Below are 21,801 nucleotides of genomic sequence, written 5' to 3' on the forward strand. Positions count from 1 at the left end.
CATCAGTTTGCTGTGTTCCTTTCAAAACCTTCTGCATGCCTGTACATACACAGAAATATGTAGATAATCTATAGCAATGTTTGGTAGTTTTTTAAAAAATGTGTACTTAAGTGCCATCATATATGTTGTTCAACAACTTTCCATTTCAGTCAGTGAAAAGAGATGACTCAATCTCACTCCATTTTTAAAGAAAAATGCTGGCTTGGCACAGTAGTTCACACTTGTAATCCCAGCACTTTGGGAGGCCAGGGTAGGCAGACAGCTTAAGCCCAGGAGCTCAAGACCAGTCTGGGCAACATGGCAAACCCTGTCTCTACAAAAAACACAAAAAAAACATTAGTTGGGCATGGAGGTGCGTGCCTGTAGTCCCAGCTACTCTGGAGACTAAGCTGGGAGAATCACCAGGGCCCAGGAGGTTGAGGCTGCAGTGAGCCATGAGCACGCCACTGCACCCCAGCCTGCGCGACAGACTGAGGTCCTGTCTCACACACATGCACACACAAAGCCAAGTGCTAAAACATGCACAGTGTGTTGTCACCTTTTATGTAAGAAGAGGCAATATTAATATCTGTATATATTTGCCTCCATTTTGGAGAACAGTGTAAGGAGAAACCAGAAACGAATCAGAATGGTTACCAAGAGAGGAGGGGCCAGAGACAAGTTACATTTCCTTGAATATGCCTTGTTTCCTAGTTTTGATTTTGGAGTGAAAAAAAAACCTCTGGTTTTGGCTCTGAAGCTAGGTAAATTTTTTACATAATTTAAATCAATTGAATCAAAAAGAAGTTTTTGAAAACACAGAAACACGTGAAGCTAACCATAAATCAAGTTGGTGACATAAACACACAGGGAAGAAATATTTCAAGTGACTTTGGAAAATGATCTTTAACTGCGTACCCTTGATATGACCTAAGGACACAAAGAATCACAAAAAAATCTCTAAAATGTGTTCTGGAGATTTTTTTCATAGTATTTAATATATATCTAACTTTAAAAATTGATTCATAATAGTCAACCACATGGTGTAAAAGTAATAGGGTTTTTTTTGTTTCTTTTTTTGTTTTGTTTTGTTTTTCGCCTTTTCCATGTGTTAACTAATTTTTTGAATGAGAAAAATTGTGTATACATGAGGCTGGGCGTGGTGGCTCACACCTGTAATCCCAGCACTTTGGGAGGCTGAGGCAGGTGAATAACCTGAGATTAGCAGTTCGAGACCAGCCTCGCCAACATGGTGAAACCCTGACTGTACTAAAAATACAAAAACTAGCTGGGCATGGTGGCACTTGCCTGTAATCCCGGCTACTGGGAGGCTGAGGAGGAGAATCACTTGAACCCAGGAGGCAGAGGTTGCAGTGAGCCAAGATCATGCCACTTCACTCCAGCCTGGGCAACAGAGCAAGACTTCATCTTAAATAAATAAATACATACATAAAAATAAAATTATGCACACATGGTAAAAGTCTATATGACGAAAAGCTATTGTCTCACCTTATTTTGATTCCCCAGTATCCCCTTCTCAGAGTCAACTGCAGGTGGGGCACAGTGGCTCACACCTGTAATGCCAACACTTTGGGAGGCCGAGGTGGGCGGATCATCTGAGGTCAGGAGTTCGAGACCAGCCTGGCCAACATGGTGAAAGCCCGTCTCTACTAAAAATACAAAAATCAGCCAGGTGTGGTGGTGGGCACCTGTAATCCCAGCTACTTGGGAGGCTGAGGCAGGAGAATCGCTTGAACCGGGGAGGCGAAGGTTGCAGTGAGTCGAGATTGTGCTGCTGCACTCCAGCCTGGGCAACAAGAGAGAAACTGCATCTCAAAAAACAAAACCAAACAGACTCAACTGCATTACTTGTTTCTTTCTGGGTTATTCTATGCATAGAATACATTTTTATTGTTGTTTGAGACAGGGCCTCACTCCCATCACCCAGGCTGGAGTGCAGTGGCATGATCACAGCTCACTGAAGCCTTGACTCACTGGGCTTGGGTGATTCTCCCACCTCAGCCCCCCAAGTAGCTGAGACCACATGTGTGCACCACCATACCAGGCTAATTTTTTGTATTTTTTGCAGAGACTGGGTTTCATCATGTTTTCCAGGCTGGTGTCAAACTCCTAGGTTCAAGCAGTCTGCCTGCCTCGGCCTCCCAAAGTGCTGGGATTGCAGGCGTGAGCCACCATGCCCAGCCTAGACCACTTTCTTATTCGTCACAAATGGGAGCATATATTACACCTTACTTTGCCTCACTCTTTTCACTGACTGTATGGTATTCCACTGCATGCTTGATCCATATTTAAGCCGACCATCTGTTGTTGGACATTTAGGCTGCTGCTGTAAGTAGTGCTGCAGTGGACATGCTGGTCCATCTGTTTTTGTGCACTTTGTCCTTAGGTGTTTGAGTCTGTGGATGAGGTGGAGCAGGTGGAGGCTGAAGGCAGACTGGAGGAGAAACAGCCCAAGATCCCCAATGGGAACCTAGTAAATGGCACTTGTTCCCCAGACTCGGGTCATCCTTCCTCCCATAACTTCTCCTCGGGCCTCTCAGAGCACTCGGAGCCCAGTCTGAGCACAGAAGACAGTGTCTTGGACGCCCAGCGGAACACTCCCCCGGTGCTGCGACCTAGGGATGGCAGTGTGGATGACAGGCAGAGCAGCGAGGCCACCACATCCCAGGATGAGGCTCCCCGGGAGGAGCTGGCCGTGCAGGACAGCCTGGAGAGCGACCTCCTGGCCAACGAGAGCGTGGACGAGTTCATGTCCATCACGGGCAGCCTGGACGTGGCCCTGCCTGAAAAGGACGATGTCGTGATGGAGGGCTGGAGGAGCAGCGAGGCAGAGAAACGTGGCCAGGCAGACAGCGAGGACAACCTCTCGGAGGAGCCTGAGATGGAAAGTCTCTTCCCTGCCCTGGCTTCTCTGGCTGTGACTACTTCTGCCAACGAGGTGTCCCCTGTGTCTTCAAGCGGCGTCACCTACTCTGTAAGTCACCAGGACCCTCCGTTCCATTTCCTTCTTTCCAGCTGCAGGAGGGTGAGATGTACTACAAGCCCGTTATCCAGAATGACCCCAGAGTCAGACCTCTGGTTCGTTGCATTTTTTCCATCATGGAGGATTCACTGTAGAAACCCATTTGGGAGAGAAGATAATACAGTATTTTAAAACGGGGGCCGGGCACGGTGGCTCACACCTGTAATCCCAGCACTTTGGGAGGCTGAGATGGGCGGATCATGAGGTCAGGAGATTGAGACCATCCTGACTAACACAGTGAAACCCCATCTCCACTAAAAATACAAAAAATTAGCTGGGCGTGGTGACGGGTGCCTGTAGTCCCAGCTACTTGGGAGGCTGAGGCAGGAGAATGGGGTGAACCCGGGAGGCAGAGCTTGCAGTGAGCCGAGATCATGCCACTGCACACCAGCCTGGGTGACAGAGTGAGTCTCTTCCTCCAAAAAAAAAGACAAAAAGAAAAGGCCGGGCGCAGTGGCTCAAGCCTGTAATCCCAGCACTTTGGGAGGCCGAGATGGGTGCATCACGAGGTCAGGAGATCGAGACCATCCTGGCTAACACGGTGAAACCCCATCTCTACTAAAAAAATACAAAAGACTAGCCGGGTGTGGTGGCGGCGCCTGTAGTCCCAGCTACTCGGGAGCCTGAGGCAGGAGAATGGCGTAAATCCGGGAGGCGGAGCTTGCAGTGAGCTGAGATCCGGCCACTGCACTCCAGCCTGGGTGATAGAGCGAGACTCCGTCTCAAAAAAAAATAAAGAAAGAAAAAAAGAAGAAAAAAGGCAGGCTTTGTCGTCAACAGCCCTGGGTTCAAATCCCAGCTTCAGCAAGTCATTTTATTCTTCTGAGCCTGAGTTTTTCTATGTGTGTCTGACTTCTCTTCCTGAGTTGTTTTCAAAATGAATGAGTTTTTAAAGTCCTGTGTGCCTGGCACATAGTAAGCACTCAATTAACAGCAGCCTTGGTCATGAGCATCGTGATTTAGAGTTAGGTCCAATACCCTGTGAATATTCAAGTTTGGTTTCTTACCAGAAAGCCCAAGCCAAAGGCCATCAGCTGAAAGGGAGGGTCATATTTATGATTATTTTTTAAAGAACTTGTTATTTCTTTCAAAGATAGGCAAGCCCATAAAGAGTGAAACACAGAAAAGGTGGATATAAAACCCAGAAGATACCTGCCCCATCTCACCCTATTTAACCCTCCACAGAGGCAGTCATTTTACTTATTCTGCCCAAATTATTTGGTGTTTGCCCCCAGGTCTCTAACACACTGGCATTGCTGCTTCTTGATCTCTTTTTCTTTCAGTTTCAGACATTTTCTAGTGACTTCCCACTATGAAAGAGGATGGTTCAGTTCCCATTTCCTCCCAACTTCCAGCTCTCACCACACGTGATACCTTCTCATCCCTGTCCTTCTAATATAGTTATATAATGATTTAGTTAAATGTGTACACTGTTGGCCCGGTGCAGTGGCTCACGCCTGTAATCCCAGCACTTTGGGAGGCCGAGACGGGCGGATCACGAGGTCAGGAGATCGAGACCGTCCTGGCTAACACGGTGAAACCCCGTCTCTACTAAAAATACAAAAAATTAACTGGGGATGGTGGTAGGTCCCTGTACTCCCAGCTACTCAGGAGGCTGAAGCAGGAGAATGGTGTGAACCCGGGAGGCGGAGCTTGCAGTGAGCCGAGATCATGCCACTGCACTCCAGCCTGGGCAACAGAGCGAGACTCTGTCTCGGAAAAAAAAAAAAAAGTTGTGTACAGTGTTATAATATCTTATGCATCTACTGTAAATGTCAGTGCTTGCATTATTTTAACAGAGTAATATGTAAGCCGTGTAGTAAACTGTCCTAATTTTTGTCTTTCCTGTAAAAAAAATTTGTTTTTCCTAGATGTGTTTTCATTTTCCTGTTTTCTTTTTCTTAGTTTGCTGTATATTTAAAGTCAGTTCACCCCCAGAAGTCTTTGCCACTTTCCTAAATCTATTTTCAAACATTCAAACATATCAGATTTTTCATTTATTCTGTGCGTCCAAGGACTTCTCCCCAAAAGCCTACTGACGCCCTCCACTCCACTGCACCTGATGTGTCGTTATCATTCACGATCTTCCTCCATCCTGATTTTGAGCTTTCTTTTGTGTCACTCATGTTTTCTCTCTTAGTCTACTCTCTTACTTAGATGAAGCATGTACCTCAGTGACTTCCACATTTTTCGCTTTTTTTTTTTTTTTTTTTTTTTTTAGATTGAGACAGAATCTCACTCTGTCTCCCAGGCTGGAGTGCAGTGGCACGATCTCGGCTCACTGCAACCTATGCCCCCCGAGTTCACGCCATTCTCTTGCCTCAGCCTCCCAAGTAGCTGGGACTACAGGCACCCGCCACTATGCCCAGCTAATTTTTTTGTATTTTTAGTAAAGATAGCGTTTCACCGGGTTAGCCAGGGTGGTCTCGATCTCCTGACCTCATGATCTGCCTGTCTGGGCCTCCCAAAGTGCTGGGTGGGATTGCAGGCATGAGCCACCACGCTTGGCTTGCTTCTCTTTTTTATCATTTCTTTGTCCTTCTGTGCTGAATTCTGGATCGTTTCTTCAGATGTCCTTTCAATTGAGTAATTCTCTCTTCCAGAATGTTTTATTTTCTGTCACCTGTCTCTAGTATTTAATATTTTTTTTAACATTTTATTTGACCTTTCTTCAAATATGCTATAAAATGACCTACTTGATTATTTTATATAGTCTCTTGCTCTTTTTTTTTTTTTTTAGACAGTCTCCTTCTGTCGCGTCGGTTGGAGGGCAGTGGCGCAATCATGGCTCACTGCAGCCTTCACCTCCTGGACTCAAGCAATCCTTCCTCCCACCTCAGCCCCACAAGTAGCTGGGACTACAGGGATGTACCATCACGCCTGGCTAATTTTTTTATTTTTATTTTTTTTCTGAGACAGAGTCTCGCTCTGTCGCCCAGGCTGGAGTGCAGTGGCGCGATCTCGGCTCACTGCAAGCTCCACCTCCCGGGTTCACACCATTCTCCTGCCTCAGCCTCCCGAGCAGCTGGGACTACAGGCGACTGCCACCTCGCCCGGCTAGTTTTTTGTATTTTTAGTAGAGATGGGGTTTCACCGCGTTAGCCACATGGTCTCGATCTGACCTTGTGATCCGCCCATCTCGGCCTACCGAAGTGCTGGGATTACAGGCATGAGCCGCCGCGCTCGACCATTTTTTGTATTTTTTATAGAGATGGGGTTTTGCCATGTTGCTCAGGCTGGTCTTGAACTGGCCTCAAGTGATCTACCTGCTGTGACCTCCCAGAGTGTTGGGATGACAGGCATGAACCAGTGCACCCCAGCTTTTGTTCTTACTGTTCACCTCTTCTTTTATTTATTTATTTATTTATTTATTTATTTATTTATTTATTTATTTATTTTTGAGACAGAGTTTCTCTCTTGTTGCCCAAGCTGGAGTGCAATGGCATGATCTCGGCTCACTGCAACCTCCGCCTCCCGGGTTCAAGCGATTCTCCTGCCTCAGCCTCCCGAGTAGCTGGGATTACAAGCGCACACCCATGCCCGGCTAATTTTGTGTTTTTAGTAGAGATGGGTTTTCACCATGTTGGTCAGGCTGGTCTCAAACTCTCAACCTCAAGTGATCCGCCCACCTCAGCCTCCCGAAGTGCTGGGATTACCGGCGTGAGCCATGGCGCTCTGCCTTATTTCTTTAAATACAGTAAACATACTTATTTCATGATCTGTTTCTGATACCTCTAACAACTGAGGCCCTGATGGCTCTGATTCTGTTGTCTTGTATTTATGCCGACCGTCACTCTGGGCACCTTCTTTCCCTGAGTGTTTTGTGATTTTTTGAACACGAGCTCGTATTTCTTGGGATATTATCTGCTGCACTATTTAAGACCCAGGTGGAAGGTAGATTCCTCAAGAGAGGGGGATTCTTTTGCTTCTTTCTAGTACTAGGGAAATAACAAATTTGAGATGACAACTACATTCTCTGATCTTTCAGACCACCCAGGTAATGGGAGTTTGGGTTATAAACCGCATGAGTTGCAAACCTGATTTGTGGCTCTTAATTATCCAGGGAGATAACATTTACATTTAATTTAATAACTATATTCAAGGTACAAGCAGTCAGGTATTGTTGCTGTTTCACTTAGACCCAAAGTGTCAACATTCGTGAGGTGAACTACTGTGGATGAAAAATATTGCTGTCACTGTGGACAGGCAATTGTTTTCAGATCCCAAAATATTAGTGAGTTTTTCTAGTTTTTCCTTTCTGAGAGTGTGACTCTTTGGGGTCCTACCTTCCTGTAGGAAGGTCTCTTATTAGATCTTCAACTTGGGTGGGAGAGCATAAAACAATTAAATCTAAGTTTAAATTTTCCCACTTTACTAGCTTTCCTTAAGGCAAAGGCCAGCTTTAGTGTTTTCTCACATTTCTGGGTTTGTTTTTGGTCCCTAAATGTTTCTTATTTTCTTGCCGTATCATTGAGCCATTTTGAAATTAAGGTAATTGTTCAAGCAGCCAGGCTGGTTCGTTACCAGAATTTGACCTCTGTTCAGTTCTTCATTCTCCTTGTCCAGCTTTCAGCAGGGAGAGGTTCACTTCCAGCTATAGTTGTAACTCTCTGAGGGAGAATGTTCATCCTGCAAACTAAAGACACCCTCCCAGAAAACAAAAACAAGATCAAACACCTGGCTGGTCCAGGTAGGAGATGTATTTTCAGTGACAACAGGAGAGGTTTAGGAGGAGGAGATAGGATTGCTGCCTCCCAGTGGGGATTCAGATGTAATTTTTCATCTCTTCCCCCCTACCCTCCGCCCCGGTGGCCTATAGCCAGAGCTGCTGGACCTGTACACGGTGAACCTGCACCGCATCGAGAAGGATGTGCAGAGGTGTGACCGCAACTACTGGTACTTCACTCCCGCCAACTTGGAGAAGCTGCGTAACATCATGTGCAGGTGGCTGGGGGCAGTGAGGGGATCTAGGGGATTGGGGGGGAGGGATGGGTGAAATGGGAGACATAGGGGGCCCACCTAGAAGTTATTTCAGCTTCTGAAGCTGGCATCGTACTCACCTGGAATCTTACTTAGCACACAGTGACAATTTAACAACAATAATATAGAACATGTATTAAGCACTTACTGTATACCAGCCACTGTCCTGAGGCCTATACTATCATCGCTCACTTATTCCTCAACCCTACGAGGTATTAACCCCTTTTATAGGTGACGATGTGGAGGCTCCACGAAGAGCCTCATTGCTGAGTGGGCTTCGGGCAGTGGCTGAGCAGAAACTCATAGCCACGCCTCTCTGGCTGTAGAATCTGTTCTTCTTCTGTTTTTCTTGAAGCCAAGATCTAAGACTGTTTATTACTGTTCACTAAAAAGATATTATTCCTGTAATCCCAGTGCTTTGGGAAGCTGACGTGGGAGGATCACTTGAGGCCACTTGAGTTCTTCACAGACTTCAAAAAAGTAGAGACTGGCCTGGCAACATAGTGAGACCCTGTCACTACAAAATAATTTTTTTTAACTTAACATTTAGCTGGACATAGTGGTATGCACTTGTAGTCCTAGATGCTTGGGAGGTGGAGGCAGGAGGGTAGCTTGAGCCCAGAGGTTAGAGGGTTGCAGTGAGCTATGATTGCATCATTGTACTCCAGCCTGGGTGACAGAGTGAGACCCCATCTCTTGAAAAGTAATAAAAATAATAAAAAATTATTATTGGTATTTCTTAAAATATGAAAGTAACCCATGCTTGTTAAAAATCTAAATCACTGGCCGGGCGCGGTGGCTGAAGCCTGTAATCCCAGCACTTTGGGAGGCCGAGGCGGGTGGATCACGAGGTCAGGAGATCGAGACCCTCCTGGCTAACACGGTGAAACCCCGTCTCTACTAAAAATACAAAAAACTAGCCGGGCACGGTGGCGGGCGCCTGTAGTCCCAGCTACTCGGAGGCTGGGGCGGGAGAATGGCGGGAACCCGGGAGGCGGAGCTTGCAGTGAGCCGAAATCGCGCCACTGCACTCCAGCCTGGGCAATACAGCGAGACTCTGTCTCAAAAAAAAAAAAAAAATCTAAATCATTGACAACTCTAATCCCAGCACTTTGGGAGGCCAAGGCGGAAGAATCGCTTGAGGCCAAGAGTTTGAGACCAGTCTGGGCAACATAACAAGATCCCATCTCTACAAAAGTTTTAATAAATTAGCCAGGCATGATGGTGTGCACCTATAGTCATAGCTACTTTGGGAAGCTGAGGCAGCAGGATGGCTTGAACCTGGGAGGTTGAGGCAGCAATGAACTGTGATCGCACCACTGCACTCCAGTCTGGGCAACAGAATGACACCCTGTCTCAAAACAAAACAAAAGGCCGGGCGCGGTGGCTCAAGCCTGTAATCCCAGCACTTTGGGAGGCCGAGACGGGTGGATCACGAGGTCTGGAGATCGAGACCATCCTGGCTAACACGGTGAAACCCCGTCTCTACTAAAAAATACATAAAACTAGCCGGGCGAGGTGGCGGGCGCCTGTAGTCCCAGCTACTCGGGAGGCTGAGGCAGGAGAATGGCGTGAATCCGGGAGGCAGAGCTTGCAGTGAGCTGAGATCCGGCCACTGCACTCCAGCTTGGGTGACAGAGCGAGACTCCGTCTCAAAAAAAAAAAAAAAAAAAAAAAAAAAACAAAAACCTAAATCAAATAAATTAGAAATTTGTAAGATAGAAAGAGAAACTTCTCCCTTCATCTCTGCCCATCAGTGCCACTCACCCAGAATTAATGACTACTAACAATTTAGTAATATATAATTGATTATATATTGTATAACATAATATGAATGTACTTTTTTTTTTTTAATGGAGATGGAATCTCGCTCTGTGGCCCAGGATGGAGTGCGGTGGTGAGATCTCAGCTCACTGCAACCTCTGCCTCCTGGGTTCAAGCGATTCTCCTACCTCAGCCTCCTGAGTAGCTGGGACTATAGGCGCAGGCTGCCAGACCCAGCTAATTTTTTGCACTGGAATAGAGATGGGGTTTCACCATGTTGCCCAGGCTGGTCTTGAACTCCTGAGCTCAGGCAATCCACCTGCCTTGGCCTCTCAAGTGCTAGGATTACAGGCACGAGCCATCGCACCCAGCCTGAATGTACATTTTCTAAAATGTTTTAAACTGTGATATAGTCTGATAAGTGTTACATTAAAATGAAAAACATGCTGGGAAGAAGTAAAAATGAACTGACTTCTCCCTGGTTAAGGCATAGGGAGAAATCACGGAAGACTTCACAGAAATGGTGATCTTTTGAGATGGATTTTGACAAAGTTAAGAAAACTAAAGAAACCATAGTCCAGACATGGCAGCTCACACGTGTAATCCCAGCACTTTGGGAGGTCAAGGCGGGCGGATCACCTGAGGTCAGGAGTTTGAGACCAGCCCGGCCAACATGGCGAAACCCTGTCTCTACTAAAAATATAAAAATTAGCCAGGCGTGGCAGCACGCGCCTGTAATCCCAGCTACTTGGGAGGCTGAGGCAGGGGAATCGCTTGAACCAGGGAAGTGGAGGTTGCAGTGAGCTGAGATTGTGCCATTGCACTCCAGTGTGGGCAACAAGAGTGAAACTCTGTCTTAAAAAAAAAAAGGAAAGCTAATGAAACCATTTAACATAGAGGCTAAGATCATATATCCTTGAGTAAGGCCTCCTAGGTTCAAGTACTGCCTCTGCCACTTATTAGGTGTATGATTTGGGGCATGTCATTTACCTGTCTGTGCTTCAGTCCCCTCATCTGTGAAATGGGATAATGGTCCATGTTTCACATGACTATTTTGAAAATAGTGGGTTGAGGGACCAGGAGCGGTGGCTCACGCCTGTAATCCCAGCACTTTGGGAGGCCGAGACGGGCAGATCACGAGGTCAGGAGATCGAGACCATCCTGGCTAACACAGTGAAACCCCGTCTCTACTAAAAATACAAAAAAAAAAAAAAGCTGGGCGTGGGGACAGGCGCCTGTAGTCCCAGCTACTCGGGAGGCTGAGGCAGGAGAATGGCGTGAACCCTGGCGGCGGAGCTTGCAGTGAGCAGAGATCACGCTACTGCACTCCAGCCTGGGCAACAGAGCGAGACTCCATCTCAAAAAAAAAAAAAAGAAAAGAAAAGAAAATAGTGGGTTGAGTATACAGTAAGTGCTCAGTAAATATAAGCTGTTACTAGTAAGGGACAGATTAGAATTCCTGACAAAGGGAGCTGTAGGGCAAAGATACAGAAACATAAATTTGTGATCTTTTTGTGCAAAGTGAATACGTCAATGTAGCTGGAGAGGAGGACAGTGTGGAAACGATGTTTGAGGCTGTGAAGATGCGTTGGGAGGAGGCCATTACTCCTTGTACCCCCAGTAAAGGAGTTTGGATAACATCCCATCAGACAGCAGGGTGCTTGTACAAGTTTTGAGCCTGAAGGGGCCTCCTGAGTTGGCCTTTAGGGAGGTCATTCTGGTACTGCACATAGGATGTTTAAAGAGAGACACTGGGAACAGAGATGCAGGCAGGAGGCTGAGGGAGAGGTCCAGGTGAGGGATTGGGGACCAAAGCGGGAGGAGCGGAAGTTGGAGTGGGTTGGAGAGGCAGGCCGTGGCTGCCATAATTGGCCCCTTGTGTCTCTTCTAGCTACATCTGGCAGCACATTGAGATCGGCTATGTCCAGGGCATGTGTGATCTTCTGGCTCCTCTGCTGGTCATTCTGGATGATGGTGAGTGTGTCTTTACTGCCCCAGGGCTGGGGGTGCATTTCCTTTCCACTGCATGGCAGAGGGGTTAATCTCACTTTGTGACTCTATGGAATGTGGCTCCAGCCAGGTGCTCCGAAGGCCTGTCTGGTGAACACATCAGTATCCTAGTGAAATAAAAAGTCCTTATATTCCATGGTGCCCAATACTCAACACCCAGATAGGCCTTTGCTAGCCACTGATTGTATGAATGTGAATGAGAACAAACAAACAAATATAAATGAAAAACCCAGACAGTTTCACCGGTGAGTTCTATGAAACATTTAAAGAAGAATTAACACCAATTCTTCACGAGCTCTTCAAAAACGTAGAAAAGGAAGGAATGCTTCTTCACTCATTCAATAAAGCCAGACCTCGTATGAGGACTGGGTGTCTCACTGGCAACCAGATACCAGTAACAGACAAAGACATAACAAGAAAACTACAGACCAATATCCTTTATGAATACAAATGCAGAAATCCTCAACAAAATACCAATAAACTTAATTCACCAAGATATAAAAAAGATGATACACTATGACCAACTAGGGCTTATCTCCAGAATGCAAGGGTGGTTTGACATGCAAAAATCAATCAATTTAATTCACCACATTACTAAAATAAAGGGAAAAACCCACACAGTCATATCAATTGACACAGAAAAACACAAGAAAATCCAACACCTTTTCATAATAAAAACATTCAACAAACTAGGAATAGAAGGGAACTAAACACGATAGAGGGCATCTATGAAAACCTCACAAATATCGTCAGACTCAGTGGTGAAAATCTGAACACTTCCTCTCTAAGAGCAGGAACAGGACAAGTATGTCTACTTTTGCCACCATAGGTTCTAGCCAGGGCAATTAAGAAAGACAAAGAAATAAAAATATTTCAGATTGGAAAGAAAGTAAAACTATCTTTGTTCACAGATGTGATTTTGCATATAGAAGATCTTAAGGAATAAAAAAATTAGAACTGATAAACAAGTTTATCAAGTTTGCAGGATACAAGATCAATAAACAAAAGTCTCTTGTATTTCTATACACTTGAAATGAGCAATCCCAGGCCGGGTGCAGTGGCTCAAGCCTGTAATCCCAGCACTTTGGGAGGCCGAGACGGGCAGATCACGAGGTCAGGAGATTGAGACCATCCTGGCTAACACGGTGAAACCCCGTCTCTACTAAAAAATACAAAAAACTAGCCGGGCGAGGTGGCGGGCGCCTGTAGTCCCAGCTACTCAGGAGGCTGAGGCAGGAGAATGGTGTAAACCCGGGAGGCAGAGCTTGCAGTGAGCTGAGATCCGGCCACTGCACTCCAGCCTGGGTGACAGAGCGAGACTCCGTCTCCAAAAAAAAAAAAAAAAAAAAAAGAAATGAGCAATCCCAAAATGAAATTAGGAAAACAATTTTATTTGCAATAACATCTAGAAGAATACAATACTGGCTGGGTGCAGTGGCTCATGCCTGTAATCTCAGCACTTTGGGAGGCCAAGGCAGGCGGATCACCCGAGGTCAGGAGTTAGAGACCATCCTGGCCAACGTGGTGAAACCCAGTCTCTACTAAACACACACACACACACACACACACACAAATAGCCAGGCGTGGTGGTGCATGCCTCTAATTCCAGTTACTTGGGAGGCTGAGGCAGGAGAATCGCTTGAACCTGGGAGGCAGAGGTTGCATTGGGCCGAGATTGCACCACTGTACTCCAGCCTGGGTGATAGAGTGAGACTCCGTCTAAAAGATAAAAAAATAAAAAATAAATAGTCTGGGCATGTTGACTCATGCCTGTAATCCCAGCACTTTGGGAGGCCAAGGTGGGTGGATCACCTGAGGTCTGGAGTTCGAGACTGGCATAGCCAGCATGGTGAAACCCCATCTCTACAAAAAATACAAAAATTAGCCAGATGTGGTGGCGGGCACCTGTAATCCCAGCTACTTGGGAGGTTTGGGCAGGAGAATCACTTGAACCCAGGAGGCGGAGGTTGCAGTGAACTGAGATTGTGCCATTATACTCCAGCCTGGGTGACAAGAGCGAAACTCCATGTCAAATAAATAAATGCATAAATAAAATACAATACTTATGAATAAACTTAACAGAAATGCAAGATTTGTATATTGAAAACTACAAGGCATTGTTGAAGTAAATTTTAAAAACCAAAATAAATGGAAAGATATCTCATGTTCATGGACTGGAAGACTTAGTGTTGTTCAGGTAGCAGTGTTCTCCAATGATCTGTAAAGTCAGTGCAATTTCTGTCAAAAATCCCAGCTGCCTTTGTTTTTTTGTTTTTTGTTTTTTGTTTTTTCAAAAATTGACAAGCTGACCCTAAAATTGGAAATTCAAGGGATTTAGAATAGCCAAAACAATTTTTTGTTTGTTTGTTTTTTGTTGTTTGTTTTTTTTTTTGAGACGGAGTCTTGCTTAGTCACCCAGGCTGGAGTGCAGTGGCACGATCTCGGCTCACTGCAAGCTCCGCCTTCTGGATTCACGCCATTCTCCTGCCTCAGCCTCCCAAGTAGCTGGGACTATAGGCGCCTGCCGCCACGCCCAGCTAATTTGCATTTTTAGTAGAGACAGGGTTTCACCGTGTTAGCCAGGATGGTCTCGATCTCCTGACCTTGTGATCCACCCACCTCGGCCTCCCAAAGTGCTGGGATTACAGGCGTGAGCCACTGCGCCCGGCAGCCAAAACAATTTTTAAAAGGAGATGTTGCAGGACTCATAGTACCTGATTTCAAAACCTACCACAAAGGTCTTAAAATAGTGGTATTTCTATAAGGATCAACATGTAGATCAATGGAATAGAATTGAGAGTCCAGAAGTAAGCCCTTACATTGATGGTCAATTGATTTTGACAGAGGTACTAAGAAAATTCAACTCAGTGAGGAAAAACAGTCTTCTCAACATATAGTGCAAGAACTACTGGACATGCATATGCAAAAAATTGAAGTTGAACCCTTATCTCACACCACATACAACAAACTAACTCAAAATGGATCATAGACCTAAATACAAGAACTAAAACTATAAAACTTAAAAACAGGAGTAAATCTTTGTCACCTTAGGCTAGGGAATGTTTTTTTAGATATGACACCAAAAACATAAAGAAAAAGTAGGCAAATTAGACTTCATCGAAATTAAAAACTTTTGTACTTCAAAGAACACCATCAAGAAAGTGAAAAGAACCCAAAGACTAGAAGAAAATATTTGCAAGTCGTATGTGTGATAAGGGACTTGTAGCTAAAATATATAAAAAACTCTTACAATTCAACAATAAAAAGACAACCTGATTAAAGTGGCTGAAGGATTTGAATAGACATTTCTCAATAGAATTGAAGATATGCAAATGGCCAATAAGCAAGTTAAAGGATGCTCTACATCAAGGGTCCCCAAGCCCTATGCCACAGACAGGAACCTTGCCACACAGCAGGAGGTGAGCAGTAGGCTAGTGAGCATTACAACCTGAGCTCCACCTCCCACCTCCTGTCAGATCAGCAGTGGCATTAGATTCTCCTAGGAGTGCGAACCCTATTGTGAATTGTGCATATGAGGGGTCTAGGTTGTGCACTCCTTCTGAGAATCTAATGCCTGATGATCTGAGGTGGAACAGTTTCATCCAGAAACTATACCCCCCACTCCACTCCATGTCCATGGAAAAATTGTCTTCCAGGAAACTGGTGTCTGGTGACAAAAAGGTTGAGCACTGCTGTTCTACATCATTAGTCATTAGGAAAATGGAAATAAAAACCACAGTGAGATACCACTTCATATACACTGGGATGGCTGGAATCACAACAATAGAAAATCATGTGTTGATAAGAATATGAAGAAATTGGAAGCTTCATACATTGCTGGTGGAATTGCAAAATGGTTTGGCCACTTTATTTATTTATTTATTTATTTATTTATTTATTTATTTATTTATTATTTTGAGATGGAGTCTCATCCTGTCGCCCAGGCTGGAGTGCAGTGGCGCAATCTCAGCTCACTGCAACCTCTGCCTCCTGGGTTCAAGTGATTCTCCTGCCTCAGCCTCCCAAGTAGCTGAGATTACAGGCACCCACCACCACATCTAGCTAATTTTTGTATTTTTAGTAAAGATGGGGTTTCACCATGCTGGCTATGCAGGTCTCGAACTCCAGACCTCAGGTGATCCGCCCATCTTGGCCTCCCAAAGTGCTGGGATTACAGGCATGAGCCAGCATGCCTGGCCGGTTTGGCCACTTTAAAAAACAGTCTGGCAGTTTCTCATAGTAATGAACATAGAGTTATCATATGACCCAGCAATTTCATCCATAGATATATGCCTAAGAGAATTGAAAATATATGTTCATGCAAATACCTGTACATATATGTTCATGATAGCATTATTCATAATACTCAAAAAAGTGGAAATAGTCCCAATGTCCATCAAATGATGAATGCATAAACAAAATGTGGTATATCCATACAATGGAATATTATTTGGCAAAAAAAAGAATGATGTTCTGATCCAAACTACAATGTGGATGAACCTTGAAAACATGCTAAGTGAAAGAAGCCAGACACAAAATATCATAAATGGTATGATTCCATTTATATAAAATGTCCAGAGTAGACAAATCCATAGAGACAGAAAGACTAGTCATTGACAGGGACTTGGGGGAGAGAGAAATGTGAAGTTGCTGCTTCATTGATACAGGGATTTTGGGGTTGCGGGGGTGAAGAAATGTTCTGGAACTAATAGTGGTGATTGCACAACATTGTGAATGTACTAAAACCACTAAATGGTACATTTAAAGGGTGAATTTTATATGAGAATCTCAATAAGCCTGTTAAAAAATGGGATTGGGTGCAATGGCTCACACCTGTAATCCTAGCACTTTGGGAGGCCGAGGCAGGAGGATTGCTTGAGATCAGGAGTTCAAGACAAGCCTGAGCAACATAGTGAGACTCCATCTCTACAACAATAATTAAAAATTAGCCGGGCATGGTGGTGCACACCTGTAGTCCCAGCTACTCAGGAGGCTAAGGCAGGAGGATTGCTTGAGATCAGGAGTTTGAGACCAGCCTGAGCAACATAGTGAGACTCCATCTCTACACAAAAATTTAAAAATTTTTTTTTTTTTTTTTTTTTTTTTTTTTTTTTTTTTTTTTTTGAGGCGGAGTCTCGCTCTGTCGCCCGGACTGGAGTGCAGTGGCCCGATCTCAGCTCACTGCAAGCTCCGCCTCCCGGGTTTGCGCCATTCTCCCGCCTCAGCCTCCCGAGTAGCTGGGACTACAGGCGCCCGCCACCTCGCCCGGCTAGTTTTTGTATTTTTTTAGTAGAGACGGGGTTTCACTGTGTTAGCCAGGATGGTCTCGATCTCCTGACCTCGTGATCCGCCCGTCTCGGCCTCCCAAAGTGCTGGGATTACAGGCTTGAGCCACCGCGCCCGGCCAAAAATTTAAAAATTTGCCGGGCATGGTCATGCATACCTGTAGTCCCAGCTACTCAGAAGGCTAAGACAAGAGGATTGCTTGAGCCAAGAAGTCGGAGGTTGTGGTGAGCTGTGATCATGCTACTGAATTCCAAGCCCCTGGGCTAAATATATAAACATTTATGTCTAAAATACAACAACTAGGTCCAGGCCCAGTGGCTGAAGCCTGTAATTGCATACACTTTGGGAGACTGAGGCAGGTGGATCACTTGAAGTCAGGAGTTCAAAACCAGCCTGGCCAACATGGTGAAAAATTTCTACTAAAAATACAAAATTTAGCCTGGCACTGTGGTGGGCACTTGTAATTCCAGCTACACGGGAGGCTGTGGCAGAAGAAGCACTTGAACTTGGGAGACACAGGTTGCGGTGAGCCAAGATCGTGCCACTGCACTCCAGCCTTGGTGACAGAGCGAGACTCCATCTCAAAATAAATAAAATAAAATAAAACAGGCCAGGCATAGTAGCTCATGCCTGTAACCTCAGCACTTTGGGAGGCCGAGGTGGGCAGATTGTGACTAGCCTGGGCAACATGGTGAAACCTTGTCTCTACAAAAAATAGAAAAATTAGCCAGGTGTGTTGGCACACACCTGTGTTCCCAGCTACTTGGGAGCCTGAGGCAGGAGGATCACTTGAGGCTGCCAAGGTCGAGATGCAGTGAGCCGTGACTGTGCCACTGCTCTCCAACCTGGGTGACAGAATGAGACCTTATCTCAAAAATAAATAAATACAGCCGGGCGTGGTGGCTCAAGCCTATAATCCCAGCACTTTGGGAGGCCAAGACGGGCAGATCACGAGGTCAGGAGATGGAGACCATCCTGGCTAACACGGTGAAACCCCATCTCTACTAAAAAATACAAAAAACTAGCCGGCCGAGGTGGCGGGCGCCTATAGTCCCAGCTACTCGGGAGGCTGAGGCAGGAGAATGGCGTGAACCCGGGAGGCAGAGCTTGTAGTGAGCTGAGATCCGGCCACTGCACTCCAGCCTGGGCGACAGAGCGAGACTCCGTCTCAAAAAAAATACATGCATACATACATACATACATACATACATACATACATACATAATAAATGGGGAGCATAATTCTACACTCTTTTTTTTTTTTTTTTTTTTTTTTTGACACATTTCACTCTTGTTGCCCAGGCTGGAGTGCAATAGTGCGATCTCAGCTCACGGCAACCTCCGCCTCCAAGGTTAAGGCAATTCTCCTGCCTCAGCCTCCCGAGTAGCTGGGATTACAGGCACCCGCCATCATGCCTGGCTAATTTTTGTAATTTTAGTAGAGACAGGGTTACACCATGTTGTTCAGGCTGGTCTTGAACTCCTGACTTTAGGTGATCCACCTGCCTTGGCCTCCCAAAGTGCTGGGATTACAGACGTGAGCCACCACACCCAGCCAACTACCTACTCTTTAGACACGGACTGCACATAGTGACTTGTTTCCAAAAAGTGCAGTATGGAAGGCAGTGACGGGATGAGAAAGAAACTACAGCAGAGAAACCTGACAAACACGACCTCAGCCAGGTGACCATGGCCAACATCAGCAGTCATAAATCATGCTGATAGTATATGCCCTTATGATGTGATTAAAATGGCCCTTTACCTCTGTGGTTTTCCTCTCGATAACCCATAACCCAGTCTTACCATGAGAAAGGCATCAGATAAATTCCATTGCTAGTAGTGCAGCATCCTACAAAAATACCGACCACTACACCTCAAAACTATCAAGGTCGCTGGGCACAGTGGCTCATGCCTGTAATCCCAGCACTTCGGGAGGCCAAGGCGGGTGGATCACGAGGTCAGGAGATTGAGACCATCCTGGCTAACTCGGTGAAACCCCGTCTCTACTAAAAATACAAAAAAAATTAGCCGAGTGTGGTGGTGGGCACCTATAGTCCTAGGAGGCTGAGGCAGGGAAATGGAGTGAACCCAGAAGGTGGAGCTTGCAGTGAGCCAAGATTGTGCCACTGCACTCCAGCCTGGGCGACAGAGCAAGACTCCATTTCAAAAAAAAAAAAAAAAACTATCAAGGTCATCAAAAACAAGAAAAGCCTGAGAAACTGTCACAACTAAGAGGAGCTTAAGGGAACATGACCAATCGATGTAATCTGCTGTTCTGGATGACAGCTTGGAACAGAAAAATGACATTCAGTACACACTAAGAAAATCTGAATACAGTATGGACTTTAGTTCATAATGTGTCCGTATTGGTTCAACAAATGTATCATGCTGATGTCCAGATACTAATAATAGAGGAAACCGTGTGTGGGGTATATGAGAAGTCTTTACTGCCTTTGCAGTTTTTCTGTAAATGTAAACTTTTCTAAAATATGAAGCCTTTTGTCCGGGCGCGGTGGCTCACACCTGTAATCCCAGCACTTTGGGAGGCCAAGGCAGGCGGATCACGAGATCAGGAGATCGAGACCATCCTTGCTAACATGGTGAAACCGCATCTCTACTAAAAAATACAAAAAACTAGCCAGGCATGGTGGGGGGCGCCTGTTGTCCCAGCTACTTGGGAGGCTGAGGCAGGAAAATGGCGTGAACCCGGGAGACGGAGCTTGAAGTGAGCCGAGATGGCGCCACTGTACTCCAGCCTGGGTGACAGAGTGAGACACTGTCTCAAAAATAAAATAAAATAAAAATAAAGCCTTTTAGGCCGGACACGTTGACTCACGCCTGTAATCCCAGCACTTTGGGAGGCTGAGGTGGGCGGATCACGAGGTCAGGAGATCGAGACCATGGTGAAACCCCCCTGAATAACATGTGAAACCCCATCTCTACTAAAAATACACAAAAGGTCCACCCCCAACATTGAAGGTCATATTTCAACATGAGATTTGGAGAGGACAAACATCCAAACCATATCACTTGGGCAACGGGGCAGCTGACTGTTCTGTGCTGCTTTCTCAGAGGCGCTTGCCTTCAGCTGCTTCACAGAGCTCATGAAGAGGATGAACCAGAACTTCCCCCACGGAGGCGCCATGGACACGCACTTTGCAAACATGAGGTCGTTGATCCAGGTATGACTCCGCGTCCAGTCCTGCTTTGGACTTTTTTGGGAAACAGTAAGTAAAGCTTAGTGGCTCCAGACTGAGCTATTTAGAGCCCACCTGGATTGGAATCCTATTTCTGCTGTACAAACTCGGCATATGCTCTTATCTCTCTGGGCCTCAGTTTTCTCATCTGTGAAATAGGTTTTCTCATTTTTATGAGTCCCAATAAGTTATTAGAATTATCATGGAAATGAAATAAACTAATGATGTTATAGTGCTCAGCACAGTGCCTGAGTGCCTCTCAGAGCATAGTCCATGGGCTGGCAACATCAGCCTCACTGGCAACTTGTTAGAAGTGCAAAAGTGGGCAACTTGTTAGAAGTGGGCACCTTTCCTCCACCAAATAAAACTCTCTGAGTTGGGCCCAGGAGTCTGTGCCATATGAAGTTCTCCAGGTAATTCTGGTGCAAGCTCAAGTTTGAGAAGTATTGTAATAAATGCTAGCTCTTCAGCATTCATAGCGATTAGTATATCTACTCCCCAGAGGAGTTAAGACACTCAACCCTTTGAGTAGAAGGAATGCAAATGTTTTAACTTGAGTAAATGGTAGGGATGCTTTGTTATCTACACACTGGCAGTGGAGCTACAGTTAGCTCTGATTTCTTCTTTAGTGGAACTTTAAAATACTAGAAAATATTTTGGACATAAGGAAGGTAAAAGAGTAATATAACGAACACCCATGTTTCCACTCCCACCTCCCCAAGAAATAAAATATTAACCATAGGCTGGGCGTGGTAGCTCACGCCTGTAATCCCAGCACTTTGGGAGGCCAAGGCAGGCGGATCACTTGAGGCCAGGAGTTTGAAACCAGCCTGGCCAACATGGTGAAACCCCATCTCTAACTAAAAATACAAAAATTAGCCAGGCGTGGTGGCACACACCTGTAATCCCAGCTACTCAGGAGGCTGAGGCAGGAGAATCTCTTAAACCCGGTAGGTGGCGATTGCAGTGGGCTGAGATCGCACCATTGTACTCCAGCCTGGGTGACAGAGCAAGACTCTGTCCCAAAAAAAAGTTAACCATAGATTTTTCATTATTCGTGTACCCCTTCTTGATGGCATTTCCCCACCACTCCTGTCCTCCCAGTGGTAAGCACTTTGCAGATTCCTGTGTTCACCATTATAATGTACTTTTTAAAATTCTATTACAATATATGCATATATTCCTAAACATCATATAACTCTGTTTCTTTACTCCCTACTTTACATAAATAGTTTTAAATGGTATGAACTCTTGTGCAGTTTGTTTTTATACTCAGCAACAAGTTTGAGAGGCTCATCAACAAGGGGGCAGTTGATTACTCTTTCCCGGAAGTACAGTCTTCTGCGTTAGGAGCACAGCGCATTCTATCACATTTGATTTGGATCCATTTTCCTGTTGGTGGTCATTTAGGTTGTTTTTATTTGGTTTGGTTTTGCTTTTGCTTGGGGAACTTGGGGTTTTGCTTTTGGCCTTCATAAACAATGCTGCATTGAAATTCTTGTGTGCATCCCTGCTGCATGCATGCAACAGCTTTGCTTGGGCA

The 21,801-nt window shown here is 45.4% G+C and overlaps 1 protein-coding gene and 1 non-coding gene across 2 annotated transcripts in view; one reads left to right on the plus strand and one right to left on the minus strand.

The window, feature by feature from the left end:
* SGSM1 (small G protein signaling modulator 1) overlaps window positions 1-21,801 on the plus strand; it is a 119,179-nt gene that overhangs the window by 86,125 nt on the left and 11,253 nt on the right. The window contains 4 exon segments of the mRNA XM_030914273.1: window positions 2,387-2,974; window positions 7,842-7,966; window positions 11,658-11,740; window positions 20,134-20,243. Of these exon segments, the coding sequence (XP_030770133.1) occupies window positions 2,387-2,974; window positions 7,842-7,966; window positions 11,658-11,740; window positions 20,134-20,243 (906 nt within the window).
* Window positions 7,154-7,224, minus strand: LOC115893045. Its single transcript, XR_004053001.1, has one exon. It is a non-coding gene; the product is annotated as a small nucleolar RNA SNORD56 (small nucleolar RNA).

Source organism: Rhinopithecus roxellana, chromosome 13 (assembly GCF_007565055.1).
Source record: "Rhinopithecus roxellana isolate Shanxi Qingling chromosome 13, ASM756505v1, whole genome shotgun sequence".
Taxonomy (NCBI): domain Eukaryota; kingdom Metazoa; phylum Chordata; class Mammalia; order Primates; family Cercopithecidae; genus Rhinopithecus; species Rhinopithecus roxellana.